This window comes from Puma concolor, chromosome A1 (genome assembly GCF_028749965.1).
Source record: "Puma concolor isolate L17-30 chromosome A1, mPumCon1.1.hap2, whole genome shotgun sequence".
Lineage (NCBI taxonomy): Eukaryota > Metazoa > Chordata > Mammalia > Carnivora > Felidae > Puma > Puma concolor.
The window spans coordinates 214,986,556-215,011,052 of record NC_141667.1 but is presented as its reverse complement, the minus strand read 5'-3'; the positions used below and the strand labels follow the sequence as shown (position 1 = coordinate 215,011,052).

The 24,497-nt window shown below is 42.3% G+C and overlaps 1 protein-coding gene across 9 annotated transcripts in view; it reads left to right on the top strand.

Moving 5' to 3' along the window:
- The window catches only part of ENOX1 (ecto-NOX disulfide-thiol exchanger 1), a 585,762-nt gene that overhangs the window by 338,181 nt on the left and 223,084 nt on the right, over window positions 1-24,497 (top strand). For 8 of the 9 annotated variants that reach the window (XM_086711599.1, XM_086711581.1, XM_086711571.1 and 5 more), the window contains 2 exons: window positions 15,928-16,071; window positions 16,931-17,068. In XM_086711599.1, the coding sequence (XP_086567725.1) occupies window positions 15,928-16,071; window positions 16,931-17,068 (282 nt within the window). The remainder of the gene's footprint in view (window positions 1-15,927; window positions 16,072-16,930; window positions 17,069-24,497) is intronic. The other variant, XM_086711591.1, reaches the window with a different exon arrangement.

Below are 24,497 nucleotides of genomic sequence, written 5' to 3'. Positions count from 1 at the left end.
GCCACGGAACAACGTGAACTACATTTTTCTGGAACGAAAAGAGAGCAGCTGTGTCCTAACGTTCATCAAAAAGCTGACTGAGTGCTTCAAGTCATGGAAACGTGTCCTTGCTACTGTTAAGCTTGTTATGATTTAGCAAATTATGGGGAGGGCTTATTATTTCCTTGAATTCAAAGGCAATAAACTCGTGTGTGCTTTATTGACAATGTATTGGTATTCGGTGTCTAGCATTAATTATTTGTCTCTGGCAAAAAGCACAAGGCAGGAGGCTGTTCCCTTGAGTTAATAATGGCGTTTAGATCTAAAACAAAACAAAACGAATAAAACAAATAGCTTGAGGGTCAAAGTAGCAGCCAACGACAATGACCACTGAAACGATTCATAAATTAATCTCAGAGCCAAGATGAGAGCTAAATTACATACAAATCTTTAAAACATCACCGTCATTTTATGTCTCAATGAGCCCAGGGAAATCATGACCCCTGGTGATGGTTTTGTCATTTTCCTTGATGATGCAGTGAACTTGATTTGTTTGAGGCATTCAGTGAATTCATATGTGTAAAACGTAGGTTTTGGGGGCATCTGGGGGGCTCCGTTGGTTAAGCATCAGACTCTTGATCTCGGCTCAGGTCATGATCTCATGGTTCATGAGCTCGAGCCACACGCCAAGCCCTGTGCTGACCGCGTGGAGGCTGCTGGGGATTCTTTCTGTCTCCCTCTCTCTCTGCCCCTCACCGCCCCCCTCAAAATAGATAAGTAAGCTTAAAAATAAGTAAGGAAAGAAAGAAAGAAAATGTAGGCTTTGCCGTTATTTAGGTTTGGTGACGCCAAGAAGATTACAGTGAAAAGGTATTTTGTTCCTCGCGGCTCCTCGAGAGCATGCTACACAGCCCTTGGGCCACACAGCGGGGGCACCAAGATCAGTCAGGAGGCTGAGGGAGTGAGAGGCAAACGTGAGCCAGAGGCTTTCTGGTGGTTTCTGAGGGAAGGAATGAGTGAAGCGGCGTAAGCAGGTTTGGGATTGACTAGTGTGAATTAATTACGGCAAGCCCTGGGGTACAGAGGTTAGCTCTAGTTGTCTGGACCCTGGCCCTGGGGTGCTTAGGGCAGGGGTGGGGGGAGCGGTATGGTGTGTGAGCCCCTTGCAAAAGGAGACGCTTGAGTACGTGAGCTCTGGTTTGATAGGTTCGCATTTGAAGACTGTGCTTTCGGGTGGGTTGTTCGCTGTCTCTAGGAATTGGCTAGCCCCGGAAGGGGACAGTCCCTCCAGTACCAGCAAGGCTGTGGACGTCAAAGCATCGGGAAACACAGAAAATAAGAGACATGGTTAATACGGTGCGCGTGCGCGCACGTGTGTGTGTGTGTGTGTGTGTGTGTGTGTGTGTGTACACAAACACATTCATAACATTTATTAAGTGAATTTGTGTAGGGGGAAAGGAGGATGTGTGTCTCCTGTGTACCAGGCGCTATATTGGCTGATGGAGACTCAGCAGAAAAAGCATAACTTTAAAAAAAATTTGTTTTCATGTTTATTTATTTTTGAGACGGACAGAGACAGGGAGAGAGAGGCAGAATCTGGAGAAAGCTCCAGGCTCTGAGCTGTCAGTACAGAGCCCGATGCTCAAACTCCTGAGCTGTGAGATCATGACCTGAGTGGGCTTCGAACGCTTAACCAGCTGAGCCACCCAGGTGCCTTTTTTCCTTTTCTTTTCTTTCTTTCTTTTTTTTTTTTTTGTAAGAAAGAGTATAAACAGGGAAAGGGGCAGAGAGAGAGAGAGAGAGAGAGAGAGAGAGAACCTCAAGCAGGCACCACACTCAAGTGCAGAGTCCAACACAGGGCTCGGTCCCACGACCCTGGGATCACGACCAGGGATGAAATCAAAATCAAGAGTTGGATGCTCAGCTGACTTATACCCCCAGGCGCCCAAAACAATTTTTTTTTTTAAGTCAGCCTGCCCTTACGGAACACCAACTGATCAAGACATAATTAGGTACTATAACCTCAGTTGCTGAGAAATCCTGTAGAGGGAAAAAAAAAAAAAGAAGGCTGGTTGAAGGAGGGAAGAACTGGTTTTAGGTAGGTCAAAGAAGGCCTGTCTGCAGAGGGTGACATTTCAGCAGAGAGGGGACTAAAGGGAGAGAGCAGGTCGTTGTGCAGGCATCTGGAGGAACCACAGGCACACCGTCACTGAGAGAGCATCCAGCTTGGAAGGCTCAAGAAAAGTAAGCGAGGTCTGTGTCCTGGGGGCCCCAGGAGAAGGGACACTGTAGGAAACGGGTTCGCAGAGGTGACCAGAAGGCAGATTCTGAAGCACCTTGCGTGTCATCCAACAGTGATAGAAGCTGTTTGTGTATGTTTCTGTGATGCTAGAAACCTGAGCTATGGGAAGACGAGAGTTAAGCTTTAGCCTCAAGATGCAAATTAAGTAGCCATCACCCCAGTCTATTTCCTTATGTTCTACGCTCTTAATTTTTTTAACATTCATTTGACATGATTAGTTTGTAAATGGGGAAGCGTAATACCTTTCTCCCCAAAGTTTTAGAAAAATTTTTTTTACAGTTTAAAACAAATCAGACAAATAAAAACTTCTCCATACAATAACAAAAGGACAGCAGCGTTAGGTCATGACTTTTTCTGTGCCATCAAGTTCCTTGGTGTTTAAATAAAATGAAATACAGTTTTAAAAACTGCCACGCTTCTGTAAATCTAGGAGAAGAAAAAAAGACCTGTGAACAATCAACAATTTGCTTTTATTTTCTATTAAATCGCGGTGTTTTTTGCATTTGGTATCGTTTACTGAATATAAAGTAAAATCCACTCACACTCCACTTACCATAAGCGTGCCTACAAAGAAAACCTCATTTCAAATCTAATTGTGGACATTGTTCCTTCGTTAAAAATTCATAGGGTTTGTGAATGTGTCACAGAAATACTAGAGTATCATTATTTCCCCAGCTCTTTTCCCACTGCCAATTCTGATCAGAATTTTAAAACATCCATATCTCCGAGGAAAAGGAAAAACAAGAAACAAGAAAGGAAAGAAAGAAATTATGAATATAAATAGAAAAACCTCCTGACCAAAGATGCTGAGATTCCTGACTTTGTTTCGGTGTATGAAAATAAAAGGACAGGGGCCAGCAGTCTTCTGTTAACTTCAACCTCTCCCTCTCAGCAAGCTTTCAATGTGCTATTAACTAATAGCTGGGCGATTGTTTCAGATAAAGGGAGGAAACTGAAGAGTCAGCAGCTTGCTATGGGTGAGCACCTATCCACCCACATTGGCAAGACCTAAGTCCCACACACAACCACTTGTTAGTATGGTGTGTGCTGTTGGAGGCAACTGATTAGACAGGCAATGCTTTGGTTAGCCTCCGTGTTGAGGCCCTCTTGGTTTATACTTTATAAGCTTTCATTGACTTGGGTCAAGAATATACAAGTACAAGAATACTAGCGGAGAGTAGAAAATAAGGATACCTGACTGCATATAACAGAACCGTGATCACATGGGATGGAGGAAATGTACTTTTCTGGATTTCATTTATATTTACAACCATTGTGTTATCTTAGAAGTCACCTTTTCTCCTCACGTGAACTTATTTTGGCAATTCAACTCAGCAAGGAGCTTGCAAATCCAGAAACAATTTGTGCTCCATTCAGCTCTGACGGGAAGAATACAACTGTACCCTTTATTTTAGCCTGCGTTACCTTTTCAGTATGAACTCACATTTTCTCTTTAATTTTCCCGCCCTTCTTAAAATGGCCTGGGCATCTGCTTGGTTCCCAGGTGTGTGTTCTAACAACACATAACATATCCAAAAGGTCCCTGCCATTGTCAGCCATCGTTCTGAATTTCCTTTATTGGATTAGGACATCAAGATGCCACTACAAGTTTGGGGCACCTGGGTGGCTCGGCCAGTTAAGCGTCCGACTTCGGCTCAGGCCATGATCTCACGGTTCATGAGTTCGAGTCCCTCGTCGGATTCTGCTGGCAGCTCAGAGCCCGGAGCCTGCTTCAGATTCTGTCTCCCTCTCTCTTTGCCCCTTCCCCACTCGTGCTCTGTCTCTCAAAAATAAATAAATGTTAAAAAAAATGTTTAAGATGCCACTCCAAGTTTTTCCCACCGTTTGATCTGCTGGACCACAGGAATTTACAGACCAAAACAGCAATGGTACTCCCAAGCCCCTACCACATACAGAGTCAAGCCACCTAATTTTTTATTCTGGTGTCATGTGAACCAGCAATGAATTAAAACCAAAATACTGGTAGAAAAAACAGAAAGGCCAGGATATGCACTTTTCGGTGGGGGGAGGTGGGAATAGCAGATGTGAAGACATGTTCACAAAGCTGCCCTTGGTGGAGTTTCTGCTGCTGTTTTGAAATCGAGAGAATTCTTTTATGAGAACCTGCCTGAAGGCATCTGGATTTTAACTACCAAAATATCTGACAGCGTTGCCAGTGATGAGTCCTTTCTTCCAGCTCTTCCGAAGGACATTACGTGTTAGCCCCTGAAATAGCTCGCTAGATGAGAATTGAAGGCATAAGGTGGAAAAGCTCAGGGAATGGACCCCACGGAACTTGTGGCAGGAGCTCTGCTATGATGCTACCCTGTGTAGTTTTCCAGGAGTGGCCGGAGCAAGAGGGGAGTCCCTACCTGGGTTCTCGGGGGTGCGGTCTATCCTTACTGAGCTGAAAAGTAACTGCCACAAGGATGATGATGAGGATGATGATGATAAGCCCATGGCGGGACTTTGATTCAAGCATATGTCTCACAATAACATAGGTCCTCAGGCCTCCAGCGCCTCCAATATGTCAGTGATCCCTTGGACCAGGGATTAGAAGTTGGGATTTCTGGTTTACTCAGCTCATGGCTTTACCCAGCTACGCAGGACCTTCACTTCCTGCTTCTGTAGCTCTTGTTCATGGTGGACAGTTGAACCCCTGGCCTGCCTTGTCACCAGCTGCCACTGTACCAAGATGGCCTGTGTTAGAGACACCATGTCAGGTAGAGGTAAGAGAAGTAGGGCGAGAGGAGGTGTGGGCACAAAGGGGTAAGGAAAGGAATAGTAACCCTCCTTTACCTCCCAGCCGTCCAGTTCAGATGGCCATGACCAGCCTCTCCATCTTGCCATCCTTATCTGTCAGTATTGTATTTCGTTAGGTAGTAAAAGCATGGTGGGTTGGAAATTACACATAGGAGCTACCCACACAGGGGTAACCGTTCTGGGCATCTTTGGTGGTGACGATGCTTGCACCAAATCCTCAGCTCAGATCACAGATTTACCCTCAATATAGCCATTTTGACAAAGTTAAGCCCAGTTTGAGCCAAGACATCTGTGAGACTTACTCATAGGTGAAACCTAACCTCTAAGGCTACACATCAACTGTAGGTAGACATCTTAGGTGTCTGTGCCCCATTCACCTTTTCTCTAAATGCACAGTTAACATTCTGACTTTAGGAAAAATGTGCTTCTCAATAAAGCATTGGCTTTGAGATGTTTTCCAGCAGTGATTTCTGATTTGTTCACATTTGAGCCTACTTTTGTCACTGAAGTACAGAGGTCAACATGGCTGCTGGGGACTGGGGAAGGGCCATGCAAAGACAACAAAGCTTCCAGGTCTTGATTACCAGCGGATCCTCAGACTATGGCTCTACCTTGGATGGCAAGGTCTCCTGGTCCTGGCACAATGCTGGTCCTGGCATTTTCCCTTTGAGCAACTCTGGCTTCATGTTTACCTACTGCTCATAGCAATTCCTGGTTTTAGCCTACCTGCCTTTTTTGTGGGGGTCAGCAGAGGGCCGAAGGGATGAAGGGAGGAATCTTAGTGAGCGTCCTGCCTTATTGCAAGCCTAGCAATACACTAATGGATAGTTGTATCCAGAATCTAATTGTTGTTGTTGTTGTTTTCTTATGATAGGCAAGCTCCTAAAAGTATCTAGTTTGCGACGCTACTACAAGCTAATGCTTTTTTTAATTTGCAAACTCTTTGAAGACTGGGTCTGTGTCTTGCTCACCATTACATTCCTGATCTCAAGCACATTGCCTTCATTCAGCAAGTATTTAATAAAGATCTGCTGAGTGACTGTGTCCCCGGGTGATGGAAGTAACCCTTTACCCCAGACTTCTCTGTCAAACCAAGTCGGTCAAACCAAGGAGGGATTCCTAGTCTGGCTCTTTGCTGGGGAAAACCTCAGTTCTCCAAATCTATAACAACATAGGCCCGGGCGAAAACACACTAAATCGTGGGGTTCTGCCATTCATTAGCTTTGCAACCTTGGGTAAATGATCCAAAGTCTTAACTTCCTGAACCTTTTCATGCTTCTAGAAAGTTGCTAATGATACCTATCTCATAGGTTGTGGTTGATATTTCATAAGATCAAAGGTGTGGGACTGTTCGATAATAAGCTCTTTTCCCAGTGGGTGCCCCTAGGGGAAGGGCTGAGGGAATGACATCCTCCCTTGACTTTACAGACTTTGCTTTTTGAACTCATTACAAATATTAGCGCTCATAGTAATACCTTGAAAATAAGAATGTCCTTACAGGAATGTTTATTTCCATCTCCCTAACCTGTACTGGAGTTTACTCTCGGGTGGAAAAGAACCGTGTCGTTGCATTCCACTGCTGCAGATCGCCCTACCAGAAAGAAAGGCCAGTTGCGTCGGCTGGTAGAACGGCATCAAGGGTTTGGGGAGTGTATTTGAATGAAGGTGGGGGGCGCCTGGGTGGCGCAGTCGGTTGAGCGTCCGACTTCAGCCAGGTCACGATCTCGCGGTCCGTGAGTTCGAGCCCCGCGTCGGGCTCTGGGCTGATGGCTCGGAGCCTGGAGCCTGTTTCCGATTCTGTGTCTCCCTCTCTCTCTGCCCCTCCCCCGTTCATGCTCTGTCTCTGTCTGTCCCATAAATAAATAAAAACGTTGAAAAAAAAATTAAAAAAAAAAAAAAAAATGAATGAAGGTGGTGTCTCTGGTTAGGAAGAGGACGTTGCATTTAGTTTTATGGTGATTATGTGTCTCTGCTCTGTCTGCCTTGTTTGTAGGTTATTAGCAATACTCTCTGTGTTGCAGAGATGGTGGCAGGTTGATATGTTGGACGAGTACGTGAACACATGTCTACTTGATTACGCAAGTAATAAAGTCATTACTTTGATTGCATTAATGGTCGAGGCCTGGTGAATGTTTGCCATTGGCAGCCGCTGCCACTTTCAAACGCCCTCACATCCCCTGCGCTGTTTTACCACCACTGGGTGCTGGGCATTTTCTGAGTCATTATTTTACAATAAACATTATCTCATAATAAACCGTAACACTTACAATTGCACACGAATAAGAACATCAGAGAGCTTGAAGAGCAGGATATCTTTTTCATTAAGGCTAGAGAGGGGAAAAAAAATGTGATAGTGCTGGTGGGGATTCATTTAAAATATTTGTTTAGGTTGGGTTTAAGCCATCTTGCTGGGAAAATAATAAACCGTGGTAGCAATCGCAATATTCTGTAATTCCCACAAAGCACATTCCGCATAATTTCTTTTTTATAAATAATAAAACCATAAGTAAATATGATGACTTTAAGCTAACATGAAATTGCATTCAGTAACACGGGCCAGATGTTTTTCTCTCATATCTGTTTTTTAGGGTCAGTTTTTCTCCCTCCCCTACCTTCCCCCAATAAATTTGTAAGTCATCTGTGAAAAAGTAACCGGGGATGGCGTTTAATCCTGAACTGAGGTTGGCAAACGTAAAGGGAAAATTTAGCTTTGTTTATCTCACATGTAGCAGGCAGGAAGGAGACAACGTCTCTGAACAGCCATTTAAAACTTTTGCAGACTCGAATGGCCGCCGCTCGGCTTTGCTTTTGGAGGCCTCACCCCACGTTGCACTTAACATACAAAATGCATTCAGTGTACTCAATGTATCTGGCATGCAGTATGATTTTGTCTATAGGACTTTTGGACAGGATTTCTATAATTCTGCTTTTGAAGTTATCTGCCTACAAGTTATTCCTCTCATTTAAAACCAGCTCTGATTTCTGCATAATTATGCAGACTCAGGAGTTTTTTGCAACATGAGAAAGCCCCACTTGCGAGTGATTTTCAACTCTAATGATGTCTGTGTGACTATTAAATTTGATAATTAGAGAAGTTGTCATAATACAAAATTTCTAGGTGTTTCATTAAATAAGTACTTGGTTTTGGTAATGCATGTTTTACTGTATGTTGACATGAAACGTTTTCAGCTCTCCAAGATTATTGTGCACCCTGTGCCTTCAGTGCCTAACTGATAACACAGCCACAGTTAGAAAAACAGGCTACTTTCCCGGGGCAGATGAGTCGTTGATCTGGAAGGCTGGAGTAGGAGAAAAGATTCTATTTGAGGATCTTAGTCCTCCAAATGCCATCCCCTTGTACGGAAGGATGTCTGTATGACATTCTTACGAGGCACGTATCTCCTCCTACTGACAGCGAGAAGGGGTGTTAATGGGAGAAGATAGAGTGGAGGGTAGCGCATTTATACCCTTGTATGGAAATCTGTAACCAAGATAGAGAGCAAGGATGGAATTACAGCTGTGGCAGCAGCATTTTTCAGGGACCTTCGGCCTTGTTTTCAGCGCTGGAACCTTCCCATCGGCATCTATCCCGCCCCCCTGTTGGGGGCAAGAGCCTTCGTGGAGCTTTCTGTGTCACAGAAGCCTGGCTGAGATCACTGTGTGCAGTCAGTCCTTACCTCCGAGGATGATCCTGACCTCCAAAAGCAGTTAGAACATAAAGCCTTCACCACGAAAGAACTAAGACAGTCTTTCTATTAGATTCTGAGTCACGAATGTCCCTAGAGACTAGACCCATCTTGCTGTACCCCCCCAACCTCTCGTCTTGGGACCCTGAATATCTTCGGGCCCGGAAGGCCTTCCTCTTTCTGAGCACCTCCGTTTGAATCTCGGTGAACACTGCCAATGGCACCTAAGCTTTGACCCATTTCCCCAGAATGCTCCCTGCTCAACCTAGAACTTTCCAGTTGGATATCTTGCTGCACATTCATTTGCTCCAACTAGCCCACCCTCACGAGGTAACCATACCATCTATGACTCCCCATGGAGTGAAAAGGACTCTCCCTAGGAACCCAGGGCCCCCACCATCCTACTCACTGCTTTCAGACCATAAACAAGGGCTGTGTGTGGTCATTTAGAGAAACAGAAAACAAGGTCTCTGGTCCAGGGCACCCCACTGGAGGCGGGGTGTCCTGCTGAGTCTGGAATACCTGGGGCGATCATGACTGCAGGGTAATACTTCATGCGTCGTGTTGCAAAGGCATCATTAAGAGCACATTAGTTTAAAGAGTAACCAACACGTTGTTTGTGACCCTACTAGGAGAAATGTTTAACAGGATGGGCAACTGGCTCAGGCTGGTCAGGATCTGATCTGGATTTTATTGCAGGTAGATTTCCATAGATTCAAGAGCTCTAATCAAGCTTTTTTTTTTTTTTTTTTTTTGAAAACAGATCATTCATTTACCAGAGTTTGCAGCCATTTAAGGGTCAGTTATTCACTCACTACAATTAAAATGTTCCACTTTGTAGCTTAATATGTTTTTCATGGTTGGGTCAAGGTATAAAATGAGTACATAATGAAAAAACTGAGTACAACAGAGCACAAATTATAGAATGATACTGTCTGCTTTCCCTTATATAAGAAGATAATAATGTTTACAGAAATTGCTTTCTGTGTGTAAGTGTGGCCAAAAAGACCAGCATGTGACCTACACTATACATGCATTAAAAATTGTTCTTTGATCATTGGCAGTGTCCATGGTTTATAGACCTCACGCTTTTGAGGAATGTATCTTTGAAGCCTGAAATCTACCTTAAGTCTATTTCGGAGGTGTTACCCGTCTTCCAAAAGGACTCTTTCCCCTGGTCTCTGCGTTGCTCTTTCTCTGCAGCCCACATCTTTGCCATCTCAATCGAAGCTTCTGTGTAGTTATAGCATTGTATTTACTTTGTCCCTTCACTAGGACTGTTTGAATGGGAGCTTGAGAACAGAGAGTGCAAACAGAAAACAAACTCGTCAGGTGAGGGAAAATGCGAATTCTCTGATGTGTCCATATTTACTTTCATAAACTTGTCTGAGACTTACTTGATTGGCAGTTACGCCTCAATATCCCTGTTCAGGGGACAGAAGAGTCCCTTTCCCAGGGCCACACATGGTTGCAGAAGCAGAGTTCAAGAGCTTATTTTCCCCACAAGGGCTCAGCTGAAGGGTGAATGTGTGAACTGTTAAGGCTGAAACAGTTTCCTGCCTGTAACATTTTGGGGACTTCCACATCTGAGGGAAGCTGGAATTAAGGAACTCTAGGGTTTGAACCTTGACGTTCTATGAACCTGGGTGTGGTTGTCCTGAATCCTCAGGGCGTTAGAAAAAGCTTTGCTGAAAGTGAGACTCTTCTCGTTTTAATGGATCCAGGCCTATGTTTATGGATGAGATTGCTTCCTTTAATAATTCACTCAGCAGCAGAGTCAGCAATGATAACTTTCCCTATGCTAGATGTATTTTGGAAGGCAGAAAACAACGTCTGACAACATATTGTGTATGTGGTTGATGGATATCCATCAATGGGAGGTATGAGTTGACCCATTACATGTTTCATAAACAGCCTTCAGGTATAATATTGCCCTTCTCAGAAAAGCTGAAATAATCTAAGTGTGGAAGCTCCTGTATTTTAAAACTTGCCTATATACAGACTTTGAAATTACATATTATCATAGTAGTATCTGGTCCTATTTCCTTTTCTGTCTTTAACGGAAAAAGAAATACTTTATCCCTAAGGTCTCAAGCTTTCTCTTTTATTATTTTGTTCAATTTAGAAATATAAAATGTAATATTTTTTAAAAGAATCGATTTCCTGAAAACAAAGTAATTTTACCTCTGTCATTTCTCTACACTTAAAAATGTAGGGGCGCCTGGGTGGCGCAGTCGGTTAAGCATCCGACTTCAGCCAGGCCACGATCTCGCGGTCCGTGAGTTCGAGCCCCGCGTCGGGCTCTGGGCTGATGGCTCAGAGCCTGGAGCCTGTTTCCGATTCTGTGTCTCCCTCTCTCTCTGCCCCTCCCCCGTTCATGCTCTGTCTCTCTCTGTCCCAAAAATAAATAAACGTTGAAAAAAAAAAAAATGTAATGCCAAACAGTATTTTACTTTGCGTCCAAGGACTTTATCTACCTCTCATGCCCATGCTGGTTGAGTTGTCTCTGGCAAATTTGGTAATTTTGTTTGATTTCATGATTTCAGAGGAAACCTTCTCTCTCATTCATATTCTCTGTCTGTCTCTGCCTCTGTCTGTCTGTCTGTCTGTCTCTGTCAATGTTGAGTTTTTCAAAGACAGACATGTCTTGGGTAAAACCTTATCATCCATTCAGTAACCGTTCCCTCCCTAACATGGAAGAATGACAACTTATAGTTTAAAACTGGCTGCTAGACAGAATGGAAAAATGGAGGATGCAAGCTCAGATCCTTAATGATATTTTGTGTTTGAGAAACGGCCAGACCTGCTTTCTTTCCTCTGTAGTACGTGCCAAATGGAAATTTTTCCTTTCTTCCAATGATATCACTTCTTTAGCATATATGTACGTATGTGCCTTTATTACACTAACGTACTGTTTAATGGGTCTGGAGATGCTGTTATTTATAGATTTCAGCTTATTCAAAGAACAGCTGCAAGAAGTCTCACAAAAGGGGAGCATCCCGGTAACCTGATGATGGCCCCACATTGGTTGCCAGGGAGGTGTGGAATCTTAGATCGTGAAGAATGACTTAAGTGCACCAAAAGCTTATCTGGAAGGATCTAACATTTTTAAAAATTGTCTTTCTTTGACACTTTAAATTCGTCTGTGTTCTAGTTCCCAACAACAATTTCCCCTTTTGTGTTCTTTAGTTTTCAAACCTCCAGCCTTTGCAATTGGACCCTGGAACTGAAGTTTATTCCTTTGTTCCTTTGTCATTTCCTTCTTTCTCTTTTTATTTTCCTTTTTAGTTTCCTTCCTTTCTTCTATGACTGAATTCACTTGAAAAACATATGTGTGTGTGTGTATATATATACACATACAGTTTATATATAGTTTTAAATATATTTTATAAATGTATAAACATACTATAATTATATATAATTATTACATATAAATAACATATAAGTATATATTATGTACTTTAACATCAAACAAAATCATTCTGTTAAATTTTAAAAAATAAAATTTCAATACTTAACTCATCTCTACCCCCATTTTATAGCAATCTATGCTTTGTGGACAGTTACAGATGGGTTTTATTATTCATAGCGTGTGTGTGTGTCCTTGGGACACGTGAAAGTTGGACAGGGTTAGCAAGTGTTGTGTTACTTACAGTGAGAAAAGCTGTGCTGTTTGTTTGTCTGTTTGTTTCTTTTGAGGAAGGAATGGGGAAAATAGTATTTTCATAGGCTTGGTGAGTTTCAAAAATTATTTGCCCTGTTGATGTAGCCCAGTGAAATCCTGAGCATAAATCAATCTTGTTGAACAGTTACGAAATTGGGTATGAGATTTTGTACGTGCATATACCTTAACAAAGAACAGGTTAGATTTCATCTGAACCCTGGACAGTGCTGTATCATTAACCTTGGCATTTTGTACATCCGATTGGTTTTGTGATGATCTTGTCTTACTAAAAGCTGTAAATTCAAACTGCTAATTTCACAATTAGTCATCAGTTTCTTGAAAGCTTTCATAGTTGCATAAACAGAAGAATAGCCTAGAGAAGAAAATTCATACATCTTTTAATTCACATTGTATTATTTTATAAAGGATTTGTGGAAAATAAAGAAATATTCTGCTACAATTTAGGTGTGGCATAGAAAACTAGGGCAGTGCTTACTTTTAGAAATATCAAGTGTTACTCGCTGTTTTAGAATTAATTACATAATTATCCCGTAGAACACTGAGATCCCAGGCTACCTTCATAGAAACACTACACTTCCAAATAAAATAATAATAATTAGCATCTACTATATTCCAAGTGCTTTATTAGCTATAATTTTTTAACTCCCCACATCTCTGTGTGTAAGTAAACACCATTAACATGATCAATCTTTTCTGTAGTTTAGAAATAAGAAAACTAAGGCAGAGAAATGGATTTGAATGATAAATTAGGCATTATGGCTTTGAGTCATGTAAAGAGGCAGGTATTCAATAGGAACGATAGATGTTAGGAGAGTATAAAAATTACTCTTGCAACCATTCATAAATTACTAGGTAGTAATTAATTTAAAATATCATCTTTCTTCCAAGCATCAAGGAAATTTACTTTTTTTTAAAAAATTGCCTGGCTTCCTTGAGACTCTTAGAAATGCCTAAGAGGTGATACAACTTACTTTGGAGTCACCATTCTAGGTACATGGCAGCTACATGAAGTTGTATGACATTGAAACCATTGGTTGGTAGATTGAAGGCATGTAATAAATTAAGTGTCACAGAGTCTCATTAGGGGATAAATTCAGGTTTACATCTTACATCTTGCCAACAAAGCAATGACTTTTTTTGTTTGTTTTTTGTTTGTTGTATGACACAGTAACAGTTCATTACTGTTCCCAATGGAACAGCATTAGTTTAGGATGGGCATGAAAGTGTGGGTGGGCACTATGGGCCCCTGGGACGTTTGATGCCCCCATGTGACACTATAATCACTGAGGAGAAAACTACCTTTGGAACAGACAGTTATAGAGCCATGGAAAACTAACGGCATCCCTAAAATACTGTTGCAAAAAGGCAAGGGGAAACATGGCAGGTCAGATACCAGTGGTAAAGCCTACAAAGTAAAGGGATGTTCTTTGATGTAATATTCCAGAACTGCAGACTCATTGGACAGAAAGTTGTGATTAATGCCCATTTGGAGAGAACCCAAGCTGGCAGGAAGCCAGCCAACTAAACTTCATTTAGGGAGATAAGTAAGACAAATGGTGACCTTGCAACGATCTGAAACAACTCTACTCCATGGCCATTTGAGCAAAAGAATGAACAGTCTAGCCGGACTCTGCTGTGGTGATCTGAACTGGTTGGAGGTAGACAGGGGAAAGTGCTGTGAGGTTTCATCATAGAAACATAGCTGGTGTGTGGGTAGCCAAAGGGCAGACATTTAGATCTGTTATGTATTTGTTACTGAGTTCATTTTCTATGGTGAGAACGTTGTCTGATGGCTTCCGTTGCCGTGGTGAATAATTGATTCACCACAAGTGAACAAGGTCTCAATTCATTTGGGTAGTAGAGTTTTTGGGTTTTTTTTAATTTTTTAATGTTTGTTCATTTTTGAGAGAGAAACAGAGCATGAGTGGGGGCAGGGCAGAGAGAGAGGGAGACACAGAATCCGAAGCAGGCTCCAGGCTCTGAGCTGGCAGCACAGAACCCCATGTGGGGGGCTCAAACCCATGAATTACAAGATCATGACTTGAGCCAAAGTCGGACACTTAAACTGACTGAACCGCCCAGGCGCCCCATGGGTAGGTGAGTTTCATTGCAAGGTATAAAGCATTTGTCTTGAGTGCAGTTTGCTCTCAAAGTTGGAATCGTTTTCTATTGAATGATGATGTATCATCTGCCAACAAGCTATTGGAAAATATTCCCCGCCATCTCATGTGCCCCTCCGGTCGAGGGCTAGGTGTTTGTGGAGACTATGGAAACAATTTGCTATCACCCACCTATTCCTTGAAATACTGAAATCTGAGCTTCCATTTGAACTAAACTTATACTCATAAAGTGTGAACTAGACACACACAAACAGACCATCGCATCTAATTCTAAAATACCCAATAGCAAAAACATGGGTTAGAAAAACTTCTAAGTTTATAGCTAAATAAAAAGAAATAATTAAACTGTTACATCAAATCCACTTAAAATTCAAACTTCACAGATCCCACACGTAAGCGGTATGTTTTGCCTTTCAGTTTTGAACTGCTGAATGTGCACTTAAAATACGTGTGCATGAAAAACACTGTATGTATGAATGCTATGTTTTTGCATTTTTAAGGATGGGGGGAAGGTTATTTTATAAATAGCGGGCTATAGAGGGACCCTTTCCTTTGCAGCTTTATTTAATGCTTTATTATTTGTTTTTACTAGAAGAGTGCTTTGGAAAGTTTAACAAAAATATGTGCATATAGATGTATGTGTGTGTGCGTGTGTGTGTGCGCGTGCGTGCGTGCACGCGCATGCGTGTGCGCTGTGAGGCTAGGGAAAACCCAGACCCAACAAACTGTGGCCTGTTCAATTTATCTTCATAGAAATGAAAGAAACAACTGTGTCTCTTTGCTGCCCCAACATCCTCTCCATCTTCTTTTATGAGAGGCGCACTATTCTTTCCCTCTGCCTCTGCTGGCTATTGTAATCTGGGCGCACTCCTTTACCAGCTTCACGGCGAATAGCTCCTGGCTTTTCTCTTCCTCTGCCCTCCATTTCCACCCCCCCCCCCCGAATACATTTCGCAGACGACCGTCTTCCAAAATAACAACATCAATTAATTTTTTAACTTAAAGAAAATCATATTTAGCCCCGAGTCTGCCCTCTCCATTGATGTGTAGTGAGTGGAAGAGGCTGTGCCGGGGCTGATAAGCCCCGTCTGTGAAGTCTCTTCAGTAGGAGGCAAGGAAGGCCCTGGCCGCTTGCACAAGGGGCTGCTTATTCAGGCAGCGTGGCTCTAGGTGAGCTGACAGCTGGCCCGCCCAGCGCACCCAGGGCAAACCTAGGCAGGGACCGGCTGGGCCGCCCGGGGCTCAGGAAGCAGCCCCTCCCCGAGTCTCAGTCTGTGACTGGAAGTTGTCCTTTGTTGTTCATTGGTTTTTGCCCAGACAACAGTGTTTTCCTCAAAGGCTCCTTCAGCTAACTGTCGTGATCTCTCACCACCCTCCTCTCCCCTTTTGCAGAATCCGATGACCTCCGTGGGGAACCTGCACTCAGCCATCAGAGCGCACCTGCCCCCAAGGATGCTCATAGTTCAGTCGTAGATGCAGGTGGCGTGGAAAGCATCAGCCGGTGTCCCCAGCAGCTTCCTCAGATGATGGCTGCAGGTAAATGCCAGTGGCCCGCCCAGGACACAAACAAGGCGTTGTGAGTTCTTAGAGGAAGAGCTTGCCTGGCAGTGAAAATAGGCATTGAACCGGGAACCTGGAATCCTTAAAGAAATCGGGCCATGGGACTAGCATACATCAAAACTCATTAAGTCAAATTTCACATGTTTTGCTGAGTTTTTTTTTTTTCTGGCCCTGTGCTCTTTGTTTTTAATGTTATTTATTTGTTTGTTTGGTTTTGACGAAAGTCTGAACTTACAAGAAATATTTTGGAAGAGTCATCTTAAGCAGACACCTGCATTTCCATAATGGAATGATACAAACAGCTTAGAAAGGAAAGAGTATGTTACAAGGTAACCCTGATAAATTCAGTTAGGACCGAACTGAGTCGCTGCTTGGCGACTGTTCTTAAAAATTCTGTTAAATAGCTGGAAGGTGTGCCTGCTCCAAAATTCTGCTCAGAAATAGATGATGGCATTTATTTTTAGTCTACTGAACCAATTGACTTTTTTTTTCCCTTACCAAAGGAGTGGTGCTGTTCTGCCTCTCCCCCTTAGAACTTAACTCACGTTGTCTCACTAAGAGAAAGAAGCAGTTCCTCCATTTTTTCCCAGGAGTGCTTCCTTAATGGCATGCTGTGTGTAACACAAACTACATGTCATTAAGTTTCCTCCCAGAATGTATTTGGAAACCCTTTATGTTTACGTCTGGAGAAAACATTGCTGTAGATTACAGTGCTTTATTTTCGCGTGGTTGGGGAATGTGCTAAGTGAAGTCTCGCATCTCTAGCAATGTGATCTCCTTTAAAACAAACACTCTTGCCTGTTGACTGGAAGTCACAGTTTGTTTTTCCCCGCAGCAGCTGATGGTTTGGGGAGTATAGCGATAGACACAACCCAGCTCAACATGTCCGTGACCGATCCCACAGCCTGGGCCACCGCCATGAATAACTTGGGCATGGTTCCCGTGGGGTTGCCTGGACAGCAGCTTGTGTCTGGTAAGCTTGGGTTTCAAGGTACTTCGCAGCAGTACCAAAGGGTGTTGGTGACAGGTGTCCAGTAATCTACCCACACACAAGTGTTGAGCATAGTCAACATGGGACATGTTTATGACTGGGATTTGTCTGGCAGGTTGTGCTTGAGATTCTTTTCCTCATCACCTTGCTCTCCTGCCCGACAGCTATTCTCAGAAAAAGCCATGTGTAGTATATATCATCTGTGGCATTGCGATATCAATTTCATGTTTTAAATTGCTAAATAGAAGAGCTAACGTTTGCTTTGTAATTTGCAAAACTCCTTCACCTACATTATGCCATCTGATTCCACAGTCGTCTCTTTGAGGCAGGTGGATATTGTTTGTTTGCTTACGAATGTTCACATTTCAAAGACGGGGAAACAGAGGGCCAGCATTCAGGTGGCTTTTCCAGCACTGCGGTGGCAGAACTAGAAATTCAACTCAACTGACACCAGTCCACATTTTTCCCGTCACTCTTTGGAATCATAATACGATGCATTCAATAGGGAAAATGTTTAGAAATGTGCCCAAGTAGAAGGCCGTTTAAAAGATTTCATCATTTAATTTAATACATCTTTATTGAGGACTTTCCGTGTGCTGTGGAACAAATACTCCGGGGAAGAGAATAGATATATACATACATAAGTGTTCCTGAGGACCATGTCTCCCTAAATTGCAAAGCACAGCAACAACAACAACAACAAAACCCAGCAAGTAGAATAATGTGTAGAATCAGGTGCGAAGTGGTAACACAGGCCAATAATGTAGTAATTTCCAGAAGGGTCAATCACTGGGGCTCTAAGAGAAGATATTCTCAGAAGAGTAGGACTTGGGCTGTCCAGAAAGGAAAGATACATAAAACTTGCAGTATCCACTCATTCGCTCATTCGTTCATTCAACAAACATTTATTGAGTTACTGTCCTGGTGTGGGTGCTCCAGCTATAAACAAACCAGGCATGGTCCCTGCCCTCCCAGAATTTCCAATGGAGAGGTGAGAGTCAGTTATTATGTTATGGTCATTGTTACGTCAGAGGAACAATTCACTTTTGCCCGTCAAGTCAGATGAGGGTAGATGTATGCACCAAGTAGAAAGCAGTCGCCATTGGAGAGGTAGTTTCCGCCCCCACAAACCTGTGTATTTTGTGCTGAGGTGACCAAGCATTTGTTTGTTTTTGTTGTTGTTTTTATTGTTTTTCAATAGTGGCCATAGATAGCAAATTCTAAACTAGTTATAGTAAGTTTTATGTGTGTGTGTACCTGTACATATGTGTATATATATGTACATGCACACGTACATATATGTGAATATATATGTATGGGTTTTTTTTAGTATCACAAGAAAGAACAGGAGAGAAGACAGGAGACAGCGACAAGTGGGAGACAGAAAAAAGAGAGTCAGATCCTGAGTTACAAAACAGTATTCTTAGGATATTTATGAAATTCTCCAAAGTATAAAACTCACGTTGAGTTGAGGATTAGTCTGGTGCATGCTGTGTATATATGTGCAGCAGTGACATTTTCTTTTTTTTTTTTTTTTGTCACATGCTTTCTTTGCATTTTTAAAAATTTTTTTTCAATATATGAAATTTATTGTCAAATTGGTTTCCATACAACACCCAGTGCTCATCCCAAAAGGTGCCCTCCTCAATACCCATCACCCACCGTCCCCTCCCTCCCACCCCCCATCAACCCTCAGTTTGTTCTCAGTTTTTAAGAGTCTCTTATGCTTTGGCTCTCTTCCACTCTAACCTCTTTTTTTTTTTTCCTTCCCCTCCCCCATGGGTTTCTGTTAAGTTTCTCAGGATCCACATAAGAGTGAAAACATATGGTATCTGTCTTTCTCTGTATGGCTTATTTCACTTAACATCACACTCTCCAGTTCCATCCACGTTGCTACAAAGGGCCATATTTCATTCTTTCTCATTGCCACGTAGTACTCCATTGTGTATATAAACCACAATTTCTTTATCCATTCATCCGTTGATGGACATTTAGGCTCTTTCCATAATTTGGCTATTGTTGAGAGTGCTGCTATGAACATTGGGGTACAAGTGCCCCTATGCATCAGTACTCCTGTATTCCTTGGGTAAATTCCTAGCAGTGCCACTGCTGGGTCATAGGGTAGGTTTATTTTTAATTTTTTGAGGAACCTCCACACTGTTTTCCAGAGTGGCTGCACCAATTTGCATTCCCACCAACAGTGCAAGAGGGTTCCCATTTCTCCACATCGTCTCCAGCATCTATAGTCTCCTGATTTGTTCATTTTGGCCAAGCAGTGACATTTTCTATGGTCTGAACATGCGTTGATCCAGACCCCTTTTCCCGAAAGCTTACCCAGGCAGATACTTCCATCTACTAACTCGAGAGTAAAGATTTGCATTTTTCCACCCAAATTTTCCCAACTGCCTAATTGAAATGCTTATCTAGCAGAAATTGCTCTTGTCTCCACCTCCCACTTGTGTCAGAAAATGTTGTGTAACTTCCAGAGTAAGCCACAACCTCAATAATTCATTATTTTTTCTTTATGATTTTGAGTCTTGTGACATTTTAACCATGACCAATTTATGATTTTCCCGGCAACTTACCATGAAAAGAATTACAGCCCCTGCTCGTTATAGAAGATTTACCGTATCTGCCCTGCATTACGTTCTCTATCTCCTGTACTAGCCAGACTGCTTCAACTGTTTTCCAGCCTCTCAGGGTCTTCCTGGGTGTCCCTTCGTCATTTCTGCATTCTGCCAGGTGAACTGTACTTCACGTGGTTCCTCGGGGCTCCCGCTGACCCCGTTTGTTGGCACTTTCTCAGGGTCGGGTTCTGTTTTATTCACTTAGTGTGTCTGCAGTTTCTTCCAGTCTTTTTTCCACGGAAACATTTTCATCACATTAAATACTCTATTGTGTATTTTTATTAACACCTTGTCCTAAATTAGTTTTTCCATTTTATTGTTTTATATGTAAGAAATGTAAATAATCCATTGAACAAACCTCCAATTTATTTAACCAGCCTAGTGTTTACATTTAGGCTGTTTCCATTGTTTCACTCTTAGAAGGCAAGTTTGTTTGGAGAATTTAATGTCTTCAAGCACAGAGAGAAGCATGTTACCTTTTTTGTAAAATGGTGATTATGTCTAGTTCATGGGACTGTTGCGAGATTTTAATATGATAGTTTACGTGCGATAACCACATAGCACCTACACGTAGAAAGCATTCATTGACTATTAACTCTTATTCCTTCCTTCCTTTTTTGCTCATTTTTTTAAAACAGGTAATATTATGTGAACCATTTCCACGCATAGAGCTTTTCAGCAATTAGAATTACTGTCCTTGGATAGACTCCTGTATGTAAAACTAGCAGATCACAAGAAATGAACATTTGAAAGTTTCTTGTTAAATGCTGGGCGATTAATTTCCAAAATATGCATATGTATTTAATATTTATTTGCTAATTTGATATGTAAAGATGGCATCCTATGATTTTGCCCTTATTTTTTTTATATCTACCCTTTGTAAATTATTTACCTCCTCTGTTATTAGTACTTCCTCTTTTGCAAATAGATTACTTTCATACTGTATCCATTTATCACACAGAGCTCAAACCTTTTTGATTTACATTTGGTTATTTATTATTAAGCGTTTTAATCTTTGGAATTCATATTTCCTAAAAACACTTATATAGTCTGTTTTTTTTTTTTGCCTCTTAATGTTGTTTTTCTAAAAAAAAATATATGTTTAACTTTTCCTTTATGAGTTCTTTATTCCATTTGTAAATACGAAAAGGCTTGTCCCACCGTAGAAGTTGATACGTATTCCCAGTTTTCTGGGCCTCCGTTGGCTTACTTTTATCTTTTTTACCTTTCTATCTTTCTTATCTTTTATCAAACATTCCATTCTTATGCATATTTCTATCCCATGTTTGAAGTATCTGTTCTGTACCCCTGATCTATCTTTATTCCAGCACCACATTGTCTCAGTCCTTCCAGCTCTATGGAGTATTTATATGACATCTCTTACGCTCTTTTTACTGGACTGCATGGGTAATGCTGTTTGTTTCTTTCAAGGCAGTCACAGACGGCTGTTTCCTGCTCAGTTCACATGCAGCCGCCTCTGGAATTCTTCGGGGTGCCTGTGGAATGTGAGAGGCAGTCTTTACTGTCTCAGAAGGGGCTTAAAGATTATTTAGTGTAGCCTTCCTTCCAAGAAATCCCCTCTAAAATGTCTCTGACAGGATTATGGAGAGGCTGGATTTTACAAGCACTTGGCCTTCTCCCAAAGTTTCTGATATTTCTAAATGACCAACTACTCTTCCCATGTTTGTGAAAACTGAACTGACACCCAATCCCATTCTCCACCAGTACTTCTGTTTATTGAGAGATTAAAATTATCAGCAAAGGAAGGAAGGCACACAGTTTTCACATCCTCTGCTTTTATCAGAAAGTTTTCCCGGGAAATCAGATCACCCACCACTGTCCCATTGCACCTTTCTGATGTGTTATTGTGGCTTCCACAGTTACAGCTCTTCCATTTTCTTCCCCTCTACCGTCCCCCCGTGTTCCCACCATGATTCCAGCCCCATGCTCATGAACTTGCCTGGCTACCTTCTTCCTATCATGTGCTGCTTAAGATCATCGTATTGAATCAGTTTCTTTTATCTAAAATATACCATTATGGTGTTTTATTCCAGCCCTAAATCGCATACTTCAATGTCTTGGTTTATCTATAGCATAATATTTACCTCCTTATATTATTGTTTCATGTTTATTTTATTCCTCCTACTTTTAGTTTTGTGGAACTTTTAATTTTGTGCATTTCAACACTTTGTGCATGGATATAGATCTAGGTTTTCTAAACTGATCTGTTAGAACACCAGTGCCCTGGGGTTGTTAGGTAAAGTGGATGTCATAGAAGTATTTATGTGGCCTAATAGCCAAGGCAAACTCTGGGTTTAAAATAGGTAGATTGCGGTTCAGTCAGTTAAGTGTCAGACTTCGGCTCAGGTCATGATCTCATGGTTCATTGGTTTGAGCCCTGTGTCGGGCTCTGTGCTGACAACTTGGAGCCTGGAGCCTTCTTCAGATTCTGTGTCTCCCTCTCTCTCTCTCTCTCTCTCTCTCTCTCTCTCTCTGCCCCTCCCCCACTCACACTCTGTTTCTCTCTCTCAAAAAAAATTGAATAAACATTTAAAAAAAAATGAAAACAGGTGGGTTGCAGAGCACCTGGGTGGCTCAGTCAGTTGAGCATTGAACTCTTGGTTTAGGCTCAGGTCATGATCTCACAGTCCCCGAGGTCAAGCCCCACCCCACGTTGGGCTCCATGCAGGCCATGCGGAGCCTGCTTGGGATTCTCTCTCTCTGCCCTTTCCCCTGTCTCTGCCTCTTCACCCCTCTCTCTCTCAAAATAAATAAACTTAAAATAAAATAAAACAGGTAGGTTGCTTTCTTTGTGAGTTTCTTCAAAGTCTTTACTATGCTCATATCCAATGTATACTTTCAAAGAGTAGTATGTAGCATGTGGGCTTCCCCAAACTTAATTTAGCTTAAAAAAAAAAAATCTCTTGGCATCTCGTGAGACACCAGAATAGCCATGTAAACCAGATTTCTGCCATCAGCTGGGGACATCCTTTTCCACTACCGTCCGTCTCTCTATGCTGTTTATGATATCCTGTCTATGATCTGGCACACGGCTTGGGTTATGTTTTCACTGAATAGTGTTACTACCTAACCTCAGGTTTCCAAATAATTCTCTCGTGGTCAAGAGTTTGCCTAAAGCCTTCTTCCCAGTTTTCTCTGATCCGTGTTGTCACTTTCCAGGAGCCCCCGCCATGGGTGTCATCAGCCCAAATCCGGAATATCAAATCATGAGCTTTGACACCATCTGTGTGACCAGCTGCTCTCTTCCTATATATCCCAGCTTCTTTTCCAAAGTTATGATCATCAGTTGGAAGAGTTGAAAACTCAGCAGCCGAGTCCCCAGTTTTTAAGTTTCTTGCCCAGGACTACGTGGGGATTGGTAATATTTCCTGGGTATTCTCTGGCCATGAGCTTCTAGCTTGCTTTTCTCTAAACTTCTTGAAATTTTATTTCCTGATCTCAAAATCTTCCAACACGATGGAAAGCGAAAACAAAAGAAGACTCTGAGCATCATCGTTTAGAGAGCCTTGCTATTACACCCCAGGCTGTCTGTATCCCCTTAAATCATGCCCGTGTCAGGGAGTGCCGCCAGTAACACGTGAAGGGACTAAAGAAAGGAAGTTTGCTGGCTTGAGTATTATTGTCCTCTTAAAAACAAGTACGTAGGACAGTTTATCAAAAGAAAGCCCATCTGCGTATCTCTCCTTAGCTGTCGTTGACTTTGATTGGTAGATATCTTTTACCCCAAATGGCTTGACATGCCATTTGTGTTATCTCAAATTCGTGTTCTGAAAAGGCATCACACTTCCCTATTAGCTATGGAAAGACTTTGTCCAAGACAGCGCCACAGGCCTTATCATAAGGGATTAACTTAGAGCCCGTAAAAGACTTCTTCCCTCTTACAAGTATCTGTGAACACGGATTGTCCCTTGGCTCGCACCTGTTTCTTCTTTAAAAGCTCTGAGTTCACCGTCACTGCTTCTGTTACTGCCACTCGGAGAAGAGATCAACTTTAAAACTCATGGGGAGGCCAGGTTGGGCTACAGTCCTCTCTTTCCCCTCTTCCATTCGCTGATGCTTCCACTCGTTTTAATTCCTCTCTGCTGGCTCAGAATATTTTTTCTGCTTTCCTTCTTGGGTTGGTTAATCCTCCCAGGAACACCTTGATCCTCTTTAATATGCCCAGATATGAGGAGGCATGTGTTAAATCCTTTCATCTCCTGGAGCATTGCTCTTAACTGGGATTTATTGATCCAGACATTGTGCCAAATGCTGGGAATAGGGAGACATAGACCTTTCAGCGCCTAGCGGGAGAAACAGAGAAGAGTGAATAAGCTAATACAAATCAACATGATGAGTGGCTCTGCCACGAGGAGATAAAGGGTGCTATAGGATGTCACCGAAGAGTGGTAAGCAGGGACTAGTGCGATTAAAGTTGCATTTTAACGGAGAACTTTTGCAAGTCCTAGAGAGAATGGATGGAGTGTGGAATGGTTGGTGGCAGGGAGGTCAGACAAAGGGCCGTAGCAGTTACGCAGATGCAAGGTAATAATGACGGTAATAATCATGGAAGCGGAGATGGAGAGAAGTGAAGGGACCCATGAGACATTTGATTCTAGAAACGATAGGAATTGATGACTGAGTCCTCAGAATGTTAGGGGAGTCATCAGCAGTGATTCCAGTTTGGGAAATCATGTAAACTGGTATGGCCATGTGCTGAGACGCAGAAGGCTGGAAGAGAACAGGTTGCGGAAGATGGCAAGATTCTTTTTGCATGTGTTGAG